The sequence below is a fragment of the Lepidochelys kempii genome, chromosome 8 (genome assembly GCF_965140285.1).
Source record: "Lepidochelys kempii isolate rLepKem1 chromosome 8, rLepKem1.hap1, whole genome shotgun sequence".
NCBI lineage: Eukaryota > Metazoa > Chordata > Testudines > Cheloniidae > Lepidochelys > Lepidochelys kempii.
The window spans coordinates 44,613,319-44,631,675 of NC_136387.1; the positions used below are offsets into that span (position 1 = coordinate 44,613,319).

The window sequence follows — 18,357 nt, forward strand, 5'->3', positions numbered from 1 at the left end:
CCTGCCTCCAGCATTAGACACCCAGCTCCCAATCGGATCCAAACCCCAAATGAATCCGTTTTACTCTGTATAAAGCTTATACAAGGTAAACTCATAAATTGTCCGCCCTCTATAACACTGAAAGATGCACAGCTGTTTGCTCCCCCAGATATTAATCACTTACTCTGGGTTAATTAATAAACAAAAGTGACTTTTATTAAGTATAAAAAGTAGGATTTCAAGTAATAACAGACAGAACAAAGTAAGTCACCAAGCAAAATAAAGCAAAAACATGCAAGCCTAAGCCTAATGCATTAAGAAATCTTTACAGGTAAAATCTCACCCTCAAAGATGTTCCAATAAGCTACTTCTGGAGACTAGACTCCTTCCTAGTCTGGGCCCAGTCCTTTCCCTTGGTACAGTCCTTGTTCGTTCCAGCTCAGGTGGTAACTAGGGGATTTCTCATGACTGGCCGCCTCCTTTGTTCTCTTCCACACCCTTTTATAGCTTTGGCACAAGGCGGGAATCTTTTGTGTCTCTGGATCTCCACCCCTCCTTCTAAATGGAAAAGCACCAGGTTTAAGATGGATTCCACCATTCTTCCTGGGCTGGCTTACACGAACACAGGAAGGCTTGCAAGTAAACAAACCCATTCACAGTTCATTGATTCTGAAGCACCCTTAAAGGCTTCCACTTAATGTGTTTACATCAGTAATACAAGTTTATATCTTATTCTCCTAACTCCAGACATAGAAATAATACGTGCAAACAAATAGGATGAACACACTCAATAACACACAGTAAATTATAACCTTTGCAATGACACTTTACAAGAGACTTTTTGCATAAAGCATATTCCAGTTACATCATATTTATACTCATAAGCATATTTCCATACAACATTATGGAGAGCAACGTCATACCCTTTATCACTGAGCATGAGCCAGGCTGCTTTTGTTGGAACCATTTCAGTTGTTTCTTGGTGAACAAACATCTGCTTTTTGTTTAAAGTTGTAAGACATGTCACAGAGTTTAGAATCATGGAGTTTAGGCCAGAAGGGGCTAGTAGGCCATTGGTGGTTTGTCTCCACTCCCCAGTGTCTCACAATGAGCTGGAAAGACTTTCCTTAACCTTTCCAAAATTGTGCCTCTGGGCTGAGCTCCACTGTTAACCTCTGAATTCTCGATGCTGGGTTGCACAGAGAAATATCTCTGCTACGTAGCTAGCTAGTATGGCTCAGCCCAGAGAAGTTCCTCAGAGGGCTCTGGGGGAGCGTAAACAGGGCTGACTTGGGAGTGGCTTTGTAACCTTTACTGTCACTGTCAGCACCTCCAGAGTGTCCGATTTAGTAGATGTTTGGAAGAAGGAGAGGCTCTGATTGAAGATTGCTACCCATCATGGAAAATCGCCCGGCACTGTTGCCCATGCATGCAGCCTGTGGGCATATTTGATTCCTCTGTGTGCCTCCTGCAACCAGACCATTGCTAAATCCTGCTGCTTTTTCATGACAGCAGCTTTGGTTCATCCTTTCCTCTTCATTCTAGCTATTAAAGCCGTAGTGCTATCTCAGATCATCTCTTGCACTGTTGCTGCAGCCGCTTCTCTGGTGTCCCTGCTACATAGTCCCCCTTGGTTTAACCCAAACGCAGTGACCAAGAACCCCTTTTCCTGCTCTGGACGCCTCTCTTTGGAGTCCCTTTCCTGACTTCCCAGGCTTGTTTGTCACACCAGATTTAAGCTTTCATCCCATTTGCGCTTGTCTCCGTCCATTCCTCTGGGATCTGGGAGCCCCAAAAACTTACAGTCCTCTGGTCAGCTCCCTCATAACTGAAAACCCCATTTGGCCAATGGTCTTTGTGACACCAGTGAGCATGTGTCGTGTTTGGTCTTAGCACTGGATTGTGAGGTCTGGAGGTGGGTGGTGGGGTCTGAACTGTGCAGGGTGCCCAGGGTGATCTCTGAGGGGGTAAAACCAGGAATCGCTTTGTGTTTTCAGGAATTACTGCCAGGAGGTTGTGGGAATGCTACCACTACCGGAATTTCCAAGGGAGAGGACAGCAAATTCAGGATGGAGAAAGGTCAGTACAGCGGCAGCTTCTCTCCAGTCCGTACAAGGCTTTTGCTATGGGGAGAACTGTCTCATGTGACAAACAGCCTGCAAAGACACCAAAGAACTCTAACCAGGAGTATTGACTGGAGTCGTCCTTCCCCAGGGGTGTGATACTGGGAATAAAACTTGAGGCACTCAATGACTGTGGCTTAGATTTGGGATGGGAGACTGGTGCTCAGGAATCACTGATGGGTTCTGGACTCCAGTGCTGAGTGGAGGAAGTTGGTGTGGGAGTGGGAGCTGGTGTTTTCTGATCACTGGGCTAATCAGAATGTCCTGCCCTCCTTGACTGGGAGGAGTGCAGTTAATCTGGGAGGGTGGTAGGGGATACTTGGAATTTTCCCAGGGCTGGGGCCACTGGACTCTGGAGGGGAGGGCATCGGGAATGGACTCTGGGGCGGCTGGCAGTTGAGGATCACTATGGGAGCAGGAGCATTAGAAAAGGCTTTGAAAAATCCATCTCCGTCCAGTTCTGTTAAGGATTTGAGCTCTAATTTGGAAAGCGATTCTGTTTCTAAAGCTTGCAGTTAGAAAACCAGGGTGTGTCTGGTAAACGATTCAAGCCCTATGTTAGTGTAACTTTTTGGGCTGTGGTTTCCTCTCCAGGCCTGTTGGAGACGGCTGCCGAGCTGGAGAAGGAGCTTGTTAATGCCAGAGAGGAACTGGAGCTAATGGCAAGAAAGGAAAGGGAAAGCCGGGTGAGTATGTGGAGAGACCCTGAGCGTCTGGAGTCTGAGGCTTATTTCACTCAAGACCAAATCCAGCCTGGTCTGCTTTCAAACAGCCATGCTGTGTTCATACTCCCACCCTGTGGGGAACTGGCTGTCTCTCGCTCAGTGTTTGTACTGAGCCTGGAAGCATAGAGTATTAATTATTTGGTTTCTGGTGAGGACCCTGTAGCACCCTGCGTGGGAATGGAAGGTGCTAGCCCTGGTGTCCTAGTCAGATTCCATCTCTGGCGATTACATTCAGCCTCCCTGTGTCCTCTTGTATTTTTGTTGGATATAGGTTTCTTTTTCACGTCCTGTCACAAGCAGTGTACTGTTAAACTGCTGCTGTGTTCCACCCCAGAGATATCTAGATGGTTTCAGTTTAGGAAATAAGCTCATTACATTTGTGAGTAGCTGGCCCATGCTTTATCCTGGGGACGCTCTGGTTTCCGGTGTAGCGACCTTTACGCCTCACTACTGACTAAGGCAGCGGTTCTCAACCAGCGGGCTGCTGGTCCACATGGGGTCCAGGTTCCTGGCTGCCTGGTCACCCAGCGCAGTGGTCCAGCTGGTCCGGAGCTGCCCACCAGCCTGGTGGGGTCCAGGGCCCGGGGCTGCTGGCTGGCTCGGTGAGGGCTGGGGTCCGGGCTGCCGCCAGCTGCCCTACAACCCAGCCCCACGTGGCCGAGTCCAGGGTTTGGACTGCTGCCCAGTCCTGCACAGCAGGGTCTGGGGTCACTGCCATCCTGCCCACTCTTGGCCCCGCTCTGTGAAGGGATCTCTGGGCGGGAGGCACTAGACCTAGGGATCTGTGGAGGGAGGTTTGTGGGGAAGCACGCTGTGGTTCTAAACCTGCAGCCCAGCAGAGTCCACAATGATAAATAGGTTGAGAACCACTGGACTAGGGATTGTCCCCACGTGGTGTCATAGTCATGAAGCTGACAGATTGACGCTGGTCCTTAATCTCCATGGCAACGGGACCATCAACTCCACAGGCACCTCTCTTGATAGAGGGGTGAACAAAGGGTCTGGTTATGGGGTCGCAGTGCTGACTTGATGAGTCTGAAAGTAAGTTTCCTTCCTGGGCCGGTTTGGCCCTCCTCTGCCTTTCTCAGAAATGTTGTCTTTAGATTCGGAGACATTGTACAACGTGTAGTGTTGCACGGAGTAAAGGAGGTCACTCACGACTCTGGCCAGCACCACAGCTTAGGGGCATGGGGGTGGGATGATTGGGGCAGTGACATGGAGGGTTTATGGCATGTGTCTGGGTTGCAGAGCTTTCGCTGACCCTGTGGTCTCTGCTCTGTAGTTGGAGCTCTCTTCTCTTCAATCTGTGGTGACAGCACAGGAGGAGGAGCTGCAGGTGCAGGCCTCAGATATTGAGTCCCTGACCAGGAAGATCCAGAGCAAAGAGGACCTTATAAAGGTGGGATCACTACAGTTCTCCTGACATACTCTCTGATCATCTCTGCCCAGGGATGCTAGTGAAGAACCTCCAGTTCCCCCCCCACCTCGAGCCCTCTAGCTGGCTTCCAGTGTACTGTAAAATGTCAGAACCAGGAAGCAAGGTTTCCATAGAGATCAGCAATGAGGTGGATGCATGAGGAGACTCCCGAGCTGTAGTCGAGGTCTCATGCATGGATCTTGTAACATCTTGGGCTTGGCATCCTGGGCCTCGCTCCATGGTTCCTGTAAAACACAAAGAGTTGGAAACCCAGGGCTCCTTATGACATCTCGTTATTGAGGAGTCTCCCAGCATTCTGCCCAGATGCTTATTTGGTGATCTCGTTTCTCCTGGAGTGCGCTTGCTGTGCATCCTGGACCTTGTTTAGGAGTTCTGGAGCATGCAGGGTGCCTTGCATCCTGTCTGGAGTCTTGAGCCAGGCTCCTGTTAGCACAAAGCAACAGTAAGGTTTGCTTTGGGATGTTGGTGCTGCACACCGCCTGAATGTGGTTTTTTTCTGAATTATCTGGCTCACCCTTGGAAGGGATAGGAGTTCCCCTTGTTAGAGACCCTAATCTCCAGTGTCTCTAGGGACCTTTGTAACTCCAGCTCCCACTGATTTGTATGACGTTCAAGAGGTGTCTCCTGTTGTTGATCTCCAGCCAGCTCTGCTCTCCTTGGCTTTCAGGACCTGCAGATGCAGCTGGTTGACCCTGAAGAAATCCCAGCTGTGGAGCGACTGACCCAAGAAGTCCTGGTGCTTCGGGAGAAAGTAGTCACAGCAGAGTCACGAGGACAGGAGGCTACAGGGAACAGAAGGCAACAGGTAGCACGTGCTCTGATGGAATCTCCCGCAGGGGGGATATCTCATGGGCCGCAGGCTGAGGCCTGTTTCCAGTTCCTGCAGTTAGTTAGTTCTCTATTGCCAGTTCTGCACTGTAATGCTTTTGCCTGGGAGGGAGTGTGCCACTGTACATGCAGGTGTAAGAGGGGCTCAGACCCTCTTTGTGGCACAGAGAGGTGGTTTGGATCCCCCTCAAGGGCAGAGGTCAGCATCTCATCTCCATGTCCCTGACATGACCAACTCCAGTCTCTTGGCTGGACTCTGCCTCTCACGTGTGTCTAGGTGGGGGTGAAGGCCTTGCTGAGCTCCTACCTCTGTGCCTGTTGCTTTTTGCCTCCGTTCTCCCCAGCTGTTGCTGATGCTGGAAGGGCTGGTGGCAGAGAGGAGTCGTTTGAATGAAGCTCTGCAAGCAGAAAGGCAGCTGTACAGCAGTCTGGTGAAGTTCCACACTCACCCAAACAGGTAGGGGGCCCTCGGGCTGCTCTTGTGCTGTCACTGCCCGTGTGGTCCTGCGAGGTGTTGGAGCTGCACTCCCTCCAGAGGACTTGTTCAACGGGAAAAGTTGAAGCACTAGCATGTCCGTGAGCCTGTGTGTGCTGCAGAAGGGCTGACCCGGTGTGAACAGGGAACTATTCGGTGGGCTGCTGCTGGGGAGTGGCTGATTTAAAGGCAGCATCCTTCCCATGGAGATCACATGAGGCAGGCGAGACAGCAGGAGTTAATCACACCCCAGAGCTCTAATGCTCCTTTCAGATTCTCTCTTCTCTCCCCTTGATTTCTTCCTGCTCCTTTGGCCTAGTCTCCTGACATCTGAGAGGCTGCACGTCCCTTTGTTAAATCATTGATCTGAAAATTGCTGGGGGCTTCTAGTGGTTTGTCCAGGTCATTCCCCTCCATAACAGCGTAACTGATGTTGCTACCCTCCACCATGCAAACCCTGTGCCTTCCAAGGTGGTGGTGGGGAGCTGAGCAGTTTGCGGGGCTGAAGGAGCCATGTGCACATGGAGTTTCTCTTGGTACCTGGGTCAATGGTGATAACTAGCGATGGCCAGGAAGCCACCGTCCCTGCCCTGCTTCCCAGAGGATTGGGAGTGAGTCTGGGGGAACTGCTCCGTGGGTGTAGGAGTCTGTGCCTGACCCATGTGGGAGGGAGGTGCTGGGGCCTAGCGCCTGCAGCTGTTTCTGGTAAAAGTTAGAAGAGAAGCAGAAGAGGCCGACGCTGGATCTACCTTTGGAGCACTGATGAGCAGTGCTCTGAGTAAGTGTTGGCTCACGTCTAACCACCACTGCTCTGCATCCTTGCTGATGTGGACATTCTGTGAAGCCTGTCTAACCCTCTTCCCTTTCTGTATGACATGTCTAATTAGCCCTGAGAGAGGCCAGACTCTGCAGGCTGAGCTGGAGAGGGCCCAGGCACTCCGTGGACGACTGGAAGAGGCTCTTGGCAGAAGCATGGAGCATTTGCGCAGGCTGGAGACCCTAGGCGCCTTTGGAGGTGGGGAACAGCAGAGTGTGAGAGTCCTACCCCAGCATGCCTTCTGAGCTCTGGCCTTCACCCTGCCACCTGCCCTGGATGGAAACTGGTCACTAACAGAGCAAGCCTGGCTGACTGACTCTGGGAGGGTTGACTCGTTACTAATGATACGATAGGAGTGGTGCATTTAGAGCTGCCCTGGAAATGGCGATCTATGCAACCCACGTGTGTCTCGTCTATGTACTTGTTTCTGGCCCTTCAGGGGAGGTTATGAAATGTATTTGCACATTTGAGTCATTCCATTTTAGTTGATCCTCCTCCATCTTTCTCCTACTCCTCCCTTCGTTCCTCTCCCCATGGGCCAAATAAAGATTCCCTCCCTATGAAAGCGATTTTAAATGTTTTGTGCTATCTCACAAATGCATGGGGTTTTTTTTGTTTGTTTTTTTCCCCCTAATCTTTCCCGGTCAGTTAAGTGCTGCTCATAGGACAACGGCTACCTCTGCAACTGCATGGCAGAGTAAAGAGAAAGCAAGTGTCTGGGAGAAGCACGTTCTCCCTTGCAGACAGAGCTGGGCCCTTTGACAAGGACAGTGGCAGCCAGAGAGGAGGGAAATGGTTGTTTTGTCACCGATTACCTGGCCAACCAGGGCCTTTTTTGGTAGTTGCTATATCACTGATATGGTCTCTTGGGCTAACAAAGAAATGACCCGTTTTAGGCTACAGTCAGATCCAGCTCATGTGGAACCCTTGATTGGAATCTTTTCCGTTTCTGTGGTTGAGACAGTTTCTCTGCCAGCCTTGAAACGTGACTCATTCCTCCTGGGCTAAGCTTTGCTCCGTGGGTTGTAATGGTCCGCAAGCTCCTCTGTGCAGCAAAAGGAAAGAGTTCCCAGCCCTCAAGACAAAAGGGCTGAGGGGCGGTTGGGGTGATAAAGCCCAGTCTGACCTGACAGGGCATGTTCCTATCAGGGTGGCATGGGACATGATGCCTCCGCTCCATGTTCTCAGCTTGTGCGGTCCCTCCAGTCCACTGCTTTGAAAACTTTAGGTCAAGCTGTAGGACCCCTTTGGGCTCATGCGGCTCTGTGCTGTTTTGCAAGTGGGTATGAGTGGAGTGTTTATTCCAGGGTCTCCGTGTTTCTCTTTCATAAAGGTATTCCTACTGCTCTAAACCAGGAGAGCCAAACCAGCAGGCATTTCCCACACCAGCTTTTCAGTGGTCATCTCTTATGAGTGGCAGAGGGGAAATCTACCACTTCTTATGTTCTCTGTGAGCAGGGGTAGGATGAGATCCAGTACATCACTTAGTCACCCGCTTTCCCTCTCTTACACGTTTATATGGACCATCTTCTCAACAGTGAGCAATAACAGCCAGGGCTGAGGAGCTGCAGTTCCCTTCAGTGTCCTTGTTCCCTGCACCCTGCCTCATTCATGTAGACGGGATAGAGCAGCTCTCATGCTTCTGTCAGGAGGAGATCAAACCATTCATGTGTCTTAATCCTCTTCCCTACTTTGTCATTTCCACCTTTGAGTCTAGGCAGGGATGGAAAAGCCCTGGTTAAGTGTGTCCGGGCCATCTGCCACTGGCCAATTCAGGACTTTTCCAATGCGTGTTTACTGCTGCTTGAATGTGCTGATAGATAGCTATTCCATTGCTACTCTGGGGGCTGCTTTCGCAGCCTAATACATTTCATTACCAAGAAAGTTTATCTTAATATTTAATCTAGATTTTCCCTTTCTTAATTTCATCCCATCAGTCCTAGATATATCTGTGTATCATGCTGTCTCTCTCTCTCTCTGTGCTGTTTATACCCTGCAGATGTTACTGTTGTGTTCCCCCTTAGCCATCTCAGACAGATTTAGGTCTTTTAATCTTTCCTTATCAATCCAGTACCCTGCTAACTCTGTCACCCCTCTCTGAACTGACTCTCTCCACTTTGTCGGTATCTGGTAATGTGCCCAGGAACAGAATGAAGTTGAATCAGCATGGCCTAGTGGACAGGTGCTGTGATGATGTTTTTACATATGCAGCCCTGAGCTGTGTCTGCATTGTTTTCTTTTTCCAGTTTTGTCACGCTGCAGCCTTGTGTCTGATTTGCTTCTTTCAGCATCCTGGCCTCCCAGCGCACCCTGGAGCTGGGGTTTGGACCATTTCCCCCAGATGTATGAGTTTAGTTCTTTCCTAGCTCTATGTAAAGGATTTTTTTACAAACCCTTTTAGCATAGTTATCCTCATAACTCCCTGGGAGGTCAGGCACTACTGTTAGCCCCCTTCTACAGCTAGGGAACTGACAAAGATTAAGTGACTTGCCCAAGGTCATGCAGGAAGTCTGTTGCAGAGCAGGGGACTGAACTAGGGTTCTCTCAGTCCTGGGCTAGTCCCCTAACCACTAGGTCGTCAATTCTCTGAACTGTGTATTTTCTGCCTGGAGTATGTCTCCCTCTTGCCCCTCCCACATTTTAGTTTCATCTGAATTTCATTCCGGTGCTGCCTGTGCCCCCCTTCCCAGCATAAATAAAGATAGGCTGTAGCTAAGCCTACCCATTGCACCCTCTGTCCAGCACTGCTATTGTGTGGGTTAGCATAATCTGTCATTAACCTTTCTGGATGGCCCTTCTGACCACTTTCTATCCACATACTAGTATTTATACCAAAGCTGACTTCAGTTCTAAGAGTATGATGATGTGAGAGAGTATTGTATGCTTTATAAAGTCCAAATATAGCGTGTCTGCTACATCCCTTCAGCCACTGAGCCTAGTGAAAAAAGCACTCGGCTTTGTGTGGCAAAATCTTGATGTACCAATGCACGGTTCCTGCTTGCTCATGATTCTGATAGCTGAGAGATGTGTAGTGGTTTCCCCCATCCTCTATTATTTTACTCTCGGGGTACAGAAGGAGAATGGCCAGATCCCTTTTCTTTCCTTGGGGGAACATGGTGGAAAATTTGTTTTTCTCCAATCTTCTGATCCTTCCCCATTTTTTTGGATTGAAAATTGAATTCCCAGCAGCCAACAGTGATCTCCTGAGGGCAGGGGGGAGCAGAGTATGCAGGCCCTGATTCTTGTGCCAGTCCTGGTTCCCTGGTTATCCCAGAAGCCATTGCAAAGGTAGACGGTGGAGTCTAAACATTCGTCTGTAGCTGCAAATAAACAGTTTGTCCATTGACTAGCTCACCCACAGGCCCAGAGAAGCCATCTCCTTGTTAAAAGGTGCTCTCTCCAGAGTCTGTCTGTGTTACCTGTAGCCACCCCTATCAGTACATACTGCTCTTAAAGTCTCTTGTGCCAGCCAGAATGGGGGTACCATGCTTCGCACTCAGGCAGCATTTACACTTGCTACACTGGTGCAAGGCAATGGGAATTAGGTCCAGAGATGGCAAAGATGGTGAGATTAATAGATTCCAAGGCCAGAAGGGACCAAATATGTGACCTAACAGTTACCTGGTAGGTTATTTTTAGCCCATCCACTGCCACTCTCCCTCTGGAGCCTCTCTGGAGTTCTTCCCTGTGGCGTAGCGTCAGCGCTTTGTCCAGGCCAGTGTAAATACCAGCAGCGATGGGACTGCTGTTCCAGGAAGTCTGTTCCATGGTCTAAGGACAGATCTCCCTGGCAGACCCGTCTTCCTGATTGTTTCAATTCTCCTTTTTAAAAAACTGTTGCTTCTCCCCGGGCCTGGATAATTCCCCTCTCCGCAGGGTTTTTGCACCCTTTAGGTGTTGGTAGACTTCTACCAAGTTACCCCTTTTTTTGTCATCTAAAGAAGCAGTGCATATTGGGCTCTTCTGGTACAAAGAATCCTTTACAGCAGGCTCAGGCCCCATTATTCTGGGCATCAGGCAGCCCCAGCTGCAGAGATGTCTCCAGCGCCCTGCTCAGCTGCATTGCTTGTCTCCTTGCTCCAGTTCTCTCCTATGATTGCCTGTTAATGACTCACCACTTTCTGTCAAACACAATAGGCTAGTTTCATGCACACCAGGGTCCCATACCTCCCTGCTCTGCACATGCAGCTCCCAATCCCATTGGGTTTTCCTTTCCAGCCCCATCGCATGCTCATCGCTGGCTTGCTGTCCTGTCACATCTTTGTGTTCCTATTGCCATAATCTCCCACTAGATACTTTTCTCCCTTCCAGCTGTCTTTGTTTTTCATTTCTCAGATCTGATTCCCCTTGAGTTATTTCCTGACAATGTTTTTAACCTCAGAAGGGACCTCTTGAGTGATTTGTTTCTTCTGGAGCGTAGGCCACATCCCTCCTAGTTACTGTCATTTGGGGCGGGGGTCTGTCACAGCTCTGTTTGCTCTTCCCTAGTCATTCATGGATGTGCTAAATAAGAGCAGACAGAGTCCCAACCAAGGAGCACTTAACTGGAGTATGGGTGGGTCTCAGTGCGTGTGTCAGAGAGAGTGAATTTGAAGGATATTCTGAGACAAGCATTGGTGTCCACCCATCTGTTCCCAGCCATCCCCTCCCCCCAAAAGCAGGGTTGCAACTCAATGAGGTTCAGACTAAGGCGGTGGCAATATTCGGTATGAAGTGTCTTTATGCTAATGCTGGAAGCTTAAAACTTCAACTGAGTCAGCTGAAATACTTGGCTTGGTAAAAGAAGGTGAGTGGTGTTAGTATTTCATGCCATTGGGTGACCCTGACTCCCGGCTGTGTGAGAGAGCTAGGTTAGGCTGCTTGAGAGGATGAGCTGTGTTATATAAAAAGCAGCCATACATGGTATGGAAAGATTGCTCCATACTGGAGATGACCAAGGTCTATTGCTTTAAAAATCCCAGGGGCCAGAACATAAGAACGGCCATATTGCATCAGACCAAAGATCCATCTAGCCCATTATCCTGTCTTCCAACAGTGGCCAATGTTAGGTGCCTCAGAGGGAATGAACAGAGCAGGTAATCATCAAGTGATCCGTTCCCTGTTGCCTATTTCCAGTTTCTGGCAAACAGAGGCTAGGGACACCATCCCTGCCCATCCTGGCTAATAGCCATTGATGGACCTATCCTCCATTAACTTATCTAGTTCTTTTTTGAACCCTTTTATAGTCTTGGCCTTTACAACATTCTCTGGCAAGGAGTTTCACAGGTTGACTGTGTTGTGTGAAAAAATACTTCCTTTGGTTTGTTTTTAAACCTGCTGCCTATTAATTTCAGAAGGACACAACTGGTGCACTGCAGGTTTCCCAGGTGTGGTGGCACCAAGGGGCCAGCTTGGCTGGTGTGCCTCCATGCAGCCCCATTGCCCTCAGGGGAGCTGCGTTGATGTGCACCAGCTAAAACTGCTCTAAGGGTCCAAATATGTTAAGAGATGAGGGAAATCACAAAACTGGGCCTGCTCCTGCTGCCTTTGACATGGATGGGAGCAGAACAAGCCTTGTGCTACTACCGCTCTCGGTCCTCTTCTGTTAGGTGCTACAAGTGCAATCTCAGCTGGGCAAGGTTTTGCAAAGCAATTTGGTACCCTGTCTGCCTGCTTTTTAGACCCCCATATTTGTGCCTGCCTGGACAGGTGGTGAGCTCTGTGGGGAGGCTAGCTAAGACACTGTAATAGAGGTGCAGAGAGTTTGCAGAAGCACAGGAAAACCAGTAAAATCTACGGGCCTGACTCATGGGTGCTGTGGAGGTGCCGAAGGCTCATAAAGCTGGTTTAATTGGCTACCTGGGCATTCCCCTCTGTGCAGGAGGAAAACCCAGTGTGCAGAGAACCCATGTAGCAGCTCACTCAGGTGCCCTCTTGCAGCCCCCCCTCCCCTGTGACATGCTAAAGTGGGTGTGACCAAAGCAGCGCATTCCTCCAGTTATTCCTGGCTACTGAGTGGCCCCTGGAGGATGTGGACAGTGGGGAGCAGGTTAGGAGAGGCTTGAGGTTGCTCTAAGAGTGGGGCCAAACTAGCACCTTGCTAGCCCCAGCAGCAGGATACTGCCCCTTTGCTCTTTGCCAGAAACAGCTGTCCTAGTGGTAGGAAGCCAGCAGGCTGCCTGGGTGCGGGACCCCACGTTCCCAAGGGTCGTGGAAATGGGGAAAGCATCGCAATTAAGTGGATTTATTGCCATGACTCTTCAGACAATGATAGTGAAAATCATCCCAGTGCGGCCTTGCCAAAGACTGAAGCCACGAAAGGGGAAGCTTGAGTGCAGTAAATCGTCAGGGCTGACTGGTATTGGCTGAGGGTCAGAAGGGAATGATGTGTGAAGATAAGAATATTCACTGTGGGGCTTGATCCTGAAATGCGCTGAGCTGGGGAGAGCTCTCACCTTTTTCTAAGGCCCAGGATCCAGGGAGACTACACTGAGGGCCTTGTATGCTCCCCACCTGCTTGGGGTCCCGGAGGAAATTACTGGGGAGACCCTGGTAATGCAGCTGATTCAGAGGCTTTCTCTCAGGTTTGGCTACAGGAGGGCCCTGAGGAGGATCAGGCTCCCTGAGTGCGGCTGGGCAGGAGAGCAAACATAGGGACACTGCAGAAGGGGAACCTGGCAGAGTGCATAGAAGTTGTCATAGAATATCAGGGTTGGAAGGGACCTCAGGAAGTCATCTAGTCCAACCCCCTGCTCAAAGCAGGGCCAATCCCCAATTTTTGCCCCAGATCCCAAAATGGCCCCCTCAAGGGTTGAACTCACAACCTTGGGTTTAGCAAATGATGCTTGTCCCCGTGCAGGAGAGTGCAAGGAATAGGACGTGACTCCCCCACCACCCCCCGCCCCAGCTTTGCAAAGGGCTGCTACAGGATGTGAAGTTCAAAGAGATGCTGGGTGGGGCTTGTTCACGGCTTGCAGAAGGGCAGAGCAATGCCAGGCTAGCCAAAAGAGGGCTTTGCTAATACACTAGGGGAGCAAATAAATTAGAGTAAGTATTGAGAAGGGGAAGGAAAATGTTGGAGCTAGGAAACTGCTTTTTAAAATCTCACTATGTAAACTTGTTTGGCCCATTAGGCAGTAAAGGAAACCCTTCTGATAATTAGTGATCGCTGCAGAGCAGAGAGGGAATGCTTTGCAGAATATGCCAGTGAGTCCAAGTCACCTGCAACCTAGACTAACAGGGAAATTAACGGCTAACTATTTGAACAAGCATGGGGAAAAGCCAGTGTGGATCCAATCTTCAAGTCAGGAAAAGGAGAGCAGTCCTGCCAATTACCAGCTGGTAAGTTCAACTTCTTTCCATAGCAAAATGTTGGACCAGATATTAAGAGAAAAAAGATCTATAGAGATGGAAGGGATATTGAAACCAAGAGCAATAAGCAGCAGGGGGGATTTCAAGCAATGAATCCTCAGAATGCCGGTATAGCGCTTTGTTTAGAGACGTCCGATACCCCAGGTAGACTGCAGCAGGCTGTACCCCAGGTAGACTGCAGCAGGCTGTATGGTATGAGAGGGAGAGAGAGAGTTCTCACTGCTCAAAGAAACTGCAGTAGAGGCCTGCTGGTAACAACTGTGTCTAAACTGTAGTAGCTGGCATGAGTCGGACCCTAGCACAGAGAGAACCAAAAGGTAGAAACGGCAGCACGTGGGGCTGGGAGGTGGTTCTTAGTAGGGTGCTGCAGGGATCAGTGTTAGGGCTGGTTTTATGAATGAGCTGGACTAGCAGGAAATGACCCTGAAATTTGCAGTGATACTGTACTGGCAGGCCGTGTGAAAACCAGCTGCTGTTAGAATGGCACACAGGCCATTTTAAACAAAGACTTGATCTGGAAAATGCAACTCTAATGCATCTTGGGCAAACTAAGTCCCGCCTATTTCATGGGAGTGAGCCATGGGGAAAGTGTAATGCCAAAAAAAGAGTGGGGGACTTGAGTGGGCAGACAGACAGGTTTGTATCTGACACGGCTGGAAAGCACCAGTGAGAATAGGCACTGTCTATATGACTGTGATGGAACAGAGAGGAGATGGTCCCTCACTGCTCCACTGAAACAGCAGCAGGAATCCTGGGACAGGTTTAGGGCCCTGGCTGCTACAGCTCCTGTGTGCCACTCCAGTGGGACATGGGGGTCTGAAGGCAAGTCGGAGGGGAAGCCCCCAGGGGCTTCCCCCAGTGCAGGGCCAGCTATGGACCTTTGCTCTCCCCTCTCATCCCCCAGCCTAGGGGTATGTGAGGAGCAAGAAGGGATGTGGTGGTCAGAATGCTCTGAGCTCAGGCAGGTTTGATCTGCACAGCAGCCCACAGCTAGCTGAGAGAGACTGCATAAATCGGAGCTGTGGGGAGACAGATTAAACTCACTGGCACCCACATGTACCTTCCTGGGTGTCTGTCCTGCTGTGTATGGATCCCTCCAAACAAGTATATAGGCAAGTTAGTGCAGAGGGCAGCAGATCTGAATCAAGTGCCTTAGCATGGAAGGATAAAAATAGCACTGAATGTTTTGTAATAAAACCTCTCTCTACCATTTCTAAATATAGGCTGTCTGTGAAATATTTGGCCTATCCAGAATACATGGCAAGTCCATCCTCAACTGGACAGTGCTCAGCACTGGCTGCTGGAGCCCTGATTCAAACAAGAGCCATCTTAATTTTCCCTAAATAATCCCTAAATCTGCCTGCCAGAAACTGGGACTAGATGACTGGGGATGGATCACTCAGTAAATTGTCCTGTTCTGTTCACTCCCTCAATATTGGAAGACAGGATACTAGGCTAGATGCACCTCTGGTCTGAGCCGCTACGGCTGTTCTTATATTTGCCTTGAAGTCTGAAAAGTGTATTTTACTTACACTGTTATATGGAAAAGCTCCCTCTGGGGCTCTGCCCACATTAAAACATGAGGGGAGAGGATAGCCCAATGCCAAGACCAATGGTGCAATCTTGATGCTGTTGAAGTCAGTTTTGAGTTCAACAGAGTCAGGATTTCTCCATCAGCATGGAGAATGGCTGCTGCAGAAAGTTCTGGGCATGTGAAAACGGGGAGCTCTGTGGAAACTTTTGCAACTGTAACTCTAGTGGGAGCAAAGGAGTGCAAACCATTGAAATAGACTGATTGGAAAAGGCAGCAGAGCACTGAGTTGGGGGAGTTCGCTAATAACACTAGAAGGCAGAAGGGGAAGTGCCTGGCAAGGCATGTTAACGAAATAGACTGGATTTTTCAGCTCTATTGCTGGTCTCTGAATTGATGGGATCCTCTGAGGATAGGAATGGAGAAGCTGTCAGTGGTGGCTCCAGAGGGCATCTGGCCAGTGTAAGTGAACTAGGATGCATGAGTACCTTGGAACAGGGACAGAACTGGGCTCAGCTTTGATAGACTTTTAAGAAAAAGAAATGGTGCCCGTCCCAAGACAGGTTGCAAAGATGGCTGGGTGGGGAGAAAATGGAGGCTTGGAAAAGACTCGATTGAGATACTGAACATCGTGAAGGGAAATTTAGAAGCTCGACTGGTCCCTCTGCTCATTCTGCCTCACATAGCAGGAAAAACCCCTGGTTCTTGCATAAATGGTGTTAAATTCAGAGCAAAGAAAAGCTCTGTTCACACAGTTTCTGAATTCACTGCCTGTATGTCAGAGTCTAGAATCTGTGAGTTTATGGACAAGGAGCTAAAATAAATGTAATCAAGTCTCATGCTTCAGGGCATCAATTTAGCTTCTGCCATGGCCAGGCAGCAGTTCTCACCATGTGCGGCACTGACAATTAGCCAGGTGCTGTGTGAGAGGAGTTGTCTTCCCCTGAAATCCCCAGTGTTGCTTTAATGACAGAGGGTGGATCCCAGACTTGGCAGCCCACTGGCCAGCTCTGGTCCAGTGGGAGTTGGAAAGACTGGAGAGCGCTTGGCATCCCATGGTCAGCAGAGGTAACTGTCCCACCCTGCTCCAGCCATTGGGGGTGGCTCTGCCCTGCTGCCCACCAGGCCACTCCCGATAGCCGCAGTGCTTCGCCCAGGTCGCAGGGTCTCCTGTCCCATTAACATATTCCCTAACTAGGCTCAGATAAAGCCCTGGGCCCTCCTTGTGGGACAGACAAGGGTGTCTCCCTCAGCACCATCTGTGGTGCGGGGCTGTACGCTGCCCTGTGTCTGACCTCCTGGTTCTGGGGCTGGAAGTGGCTGCTGCCCCCTCCTCACAATCCATAGAAGAATCTGGGGCCACCTCCCGCACCCATGCCGAGAGCTAGGGCGGACAGTGGGGCAGAGGGAGTCAGAGCCTGGAGACTACCCTGTATGTTCGCCCCCCGGTCCAGCTATTGGGTGCAACCCCCTGAGAAGCTGGGGACTCTGCTGGGTGGGCTAGGAAGGGCAGGTGGGTGAGGGGCACAACCATCTCCAGCCAACCTTGGAGCAGCTGCACCGCCCTTTCCAAAAGCAAAGACCCCGGGAGTGAGCCCTGGTGAATGAGAGCCTCCGATACAAGAAACCGGGGCTCCCCACCTTGTAACTTGAGAAACAGCCAGGGACTGGGGGAGGCTGAGGACCCTGACCCCCTCGCAGTGATACCCCATGAGAGGCTGGGGTTGCCATGACCCTGGGATAGGCCAGAGGCAGCCTGGCTCTGGCTGAGTCAATAGGACTAAAGCAGAGCAACCATACCACGCTCTGCTGCCAGCACCCTGCTCTGCCAGCCTGTGGAGGGAGGAGAGCCCTGTCAGCCGCATGGCAAGGACAGCACTCCCCTCCAGCGCTCTGCCCTCACTGCTGTTGGTGCTAAACGTGGGCGATCCAGCCTGGGGCGATGGACGGCCTGCAGCACTGATGCTCAGATGGCTGGGTATGTGCTGGGGTGATTCACTCTGCCCTGGAACCTCTCTCTTTTGCTGCTGAAAGTGGAGCAGGCAGAGCCAGGTCCACGGCACGTGGGAGTCCGTGTTGATCTGTCAAAGGCAGTGGAGTGGTGTTGATTTGCACCGGTTGAGGATCAGGCGCAGCGCTGCTGTTTCCTGTGGCTGACGCCAAACCTCCCTGAGATGTTCACTCCCAGGAATGGCCTGTTGCTGGGCTCCTTGCTGCCCTGGGACCAGCCGGTGACCTGTCAGTTCCTGGCTTTTCCCTTCCTGTCCTGATGGGTCTTGCCAAGCTCTAGGCAGCCGGTGTTAGGAACCACAGTTGACAGGCAGAGCAGAGTCTGGCGGAGCCTTGGTGGTTGTGAGGCTTGGTGCTCTTGGGCAGAAGAGTGCCTGGAGGCTGAGAGAAGCCCTTGGCTGTGCGGTAAGCTGTCTGGGGTGAGGGCACCAGGGAGCAGAGAGCTTGTAACACTTATTATCCTCTATTAGTACTGCAGTAGCGCCTGATAGCTCCAGTCCTGACCCAGAGGGTTACTGAAAAGCTCATTCGGTTGGGGTCCCATTGGGTCCCACCTTCATCACTTCTCCTCTCCCTTTTGGACCAGAGCCCTCTTGGCCGATCACTGTGCCTGCAGTTTTCTTCTGCTTGTCATTGCACTGTAATGAGGGCATGCAGTGTCCCTGGGTCCGCAGCACTGCAGCGTGAGCTGCACTGGAGTCCTTGCCTGTCTAGCACCCTCCCCTGGGCCTTGGGAGCAGTGTTCCCTCTAATTTTTCCCACCCATGTGTGGAATGAATTTTGTGATGTGCACCAGTGTGGAGGTGATGTGTGACACATAACAAAATTCATGTGGTGGGGCCGAGGAGTTCCAAGTGTGGGAGGGGGCTCAGGGCTAGGGCAGAGGGTTGGGATTCAGGGGTGTGAGGGCTCCAGCTTGGGGTGGGGCCCGGAGTGAGGGACTCAGAGCTGAGGCAGAGGGTTGCGGTACAGGGCTGTGAGGACTCCGTCTGGGGGTATGGGCTCTGGGGTGGGGCCGGGGGTGAGGGACTCAGGGCTGGGGTAGAGGGTTGTATTCAGGGGTTGAGGGCTGCAGCTGGGG

The 18,357-nt window shown here is 50.8% G+C and overlaps 1 protein-coding gene across 14 annotated transcripts in view; it reads left to right on the top strand.

The window, feature by feature from the left end:
• Positions 1-18,357, top strand: part of PDE4DIP (phosphodiesterase 4D interacting protein) — a 150,196-nt gene that overhangs the window by 93,815 nt on the left and 38,024 nt on the right. For 12 of the 14 annotated variants that reach the window (XM_073356288.1, XM_073356287.1, XM_073356289.1 and 9 more), the window contains 6 exons: positions 1,977-2,058; positions 2,697-2,788; positions 4,110-4,226; positions 4,933-5,070; positions 5,438-5,550; positions 6,456-6,583. In XM_073356288.1, coding sequence (XP_073212389.1) covers positions 1,977-2,058; positions 2,697-2,788; positions 4,110-4,226; positions 4,933-5,070; positions 5,438-5,550; positions 6,456-6,583 — 670 coding nt within the window. Of the gene's footprint in view, positions 1-1,976; positions 2,059-2,696; positions 2,789-4,109; positions 4,227-4,932; positions 5,071-5,437; positions 5,551-6,455; positions 6,951-13,497; positions 14,185-18,357 lie in introns of those variants that run through there. The other 2 variants (XM_073356294.2, XM_073356292.2) reach the window with 2 other exon arrangements.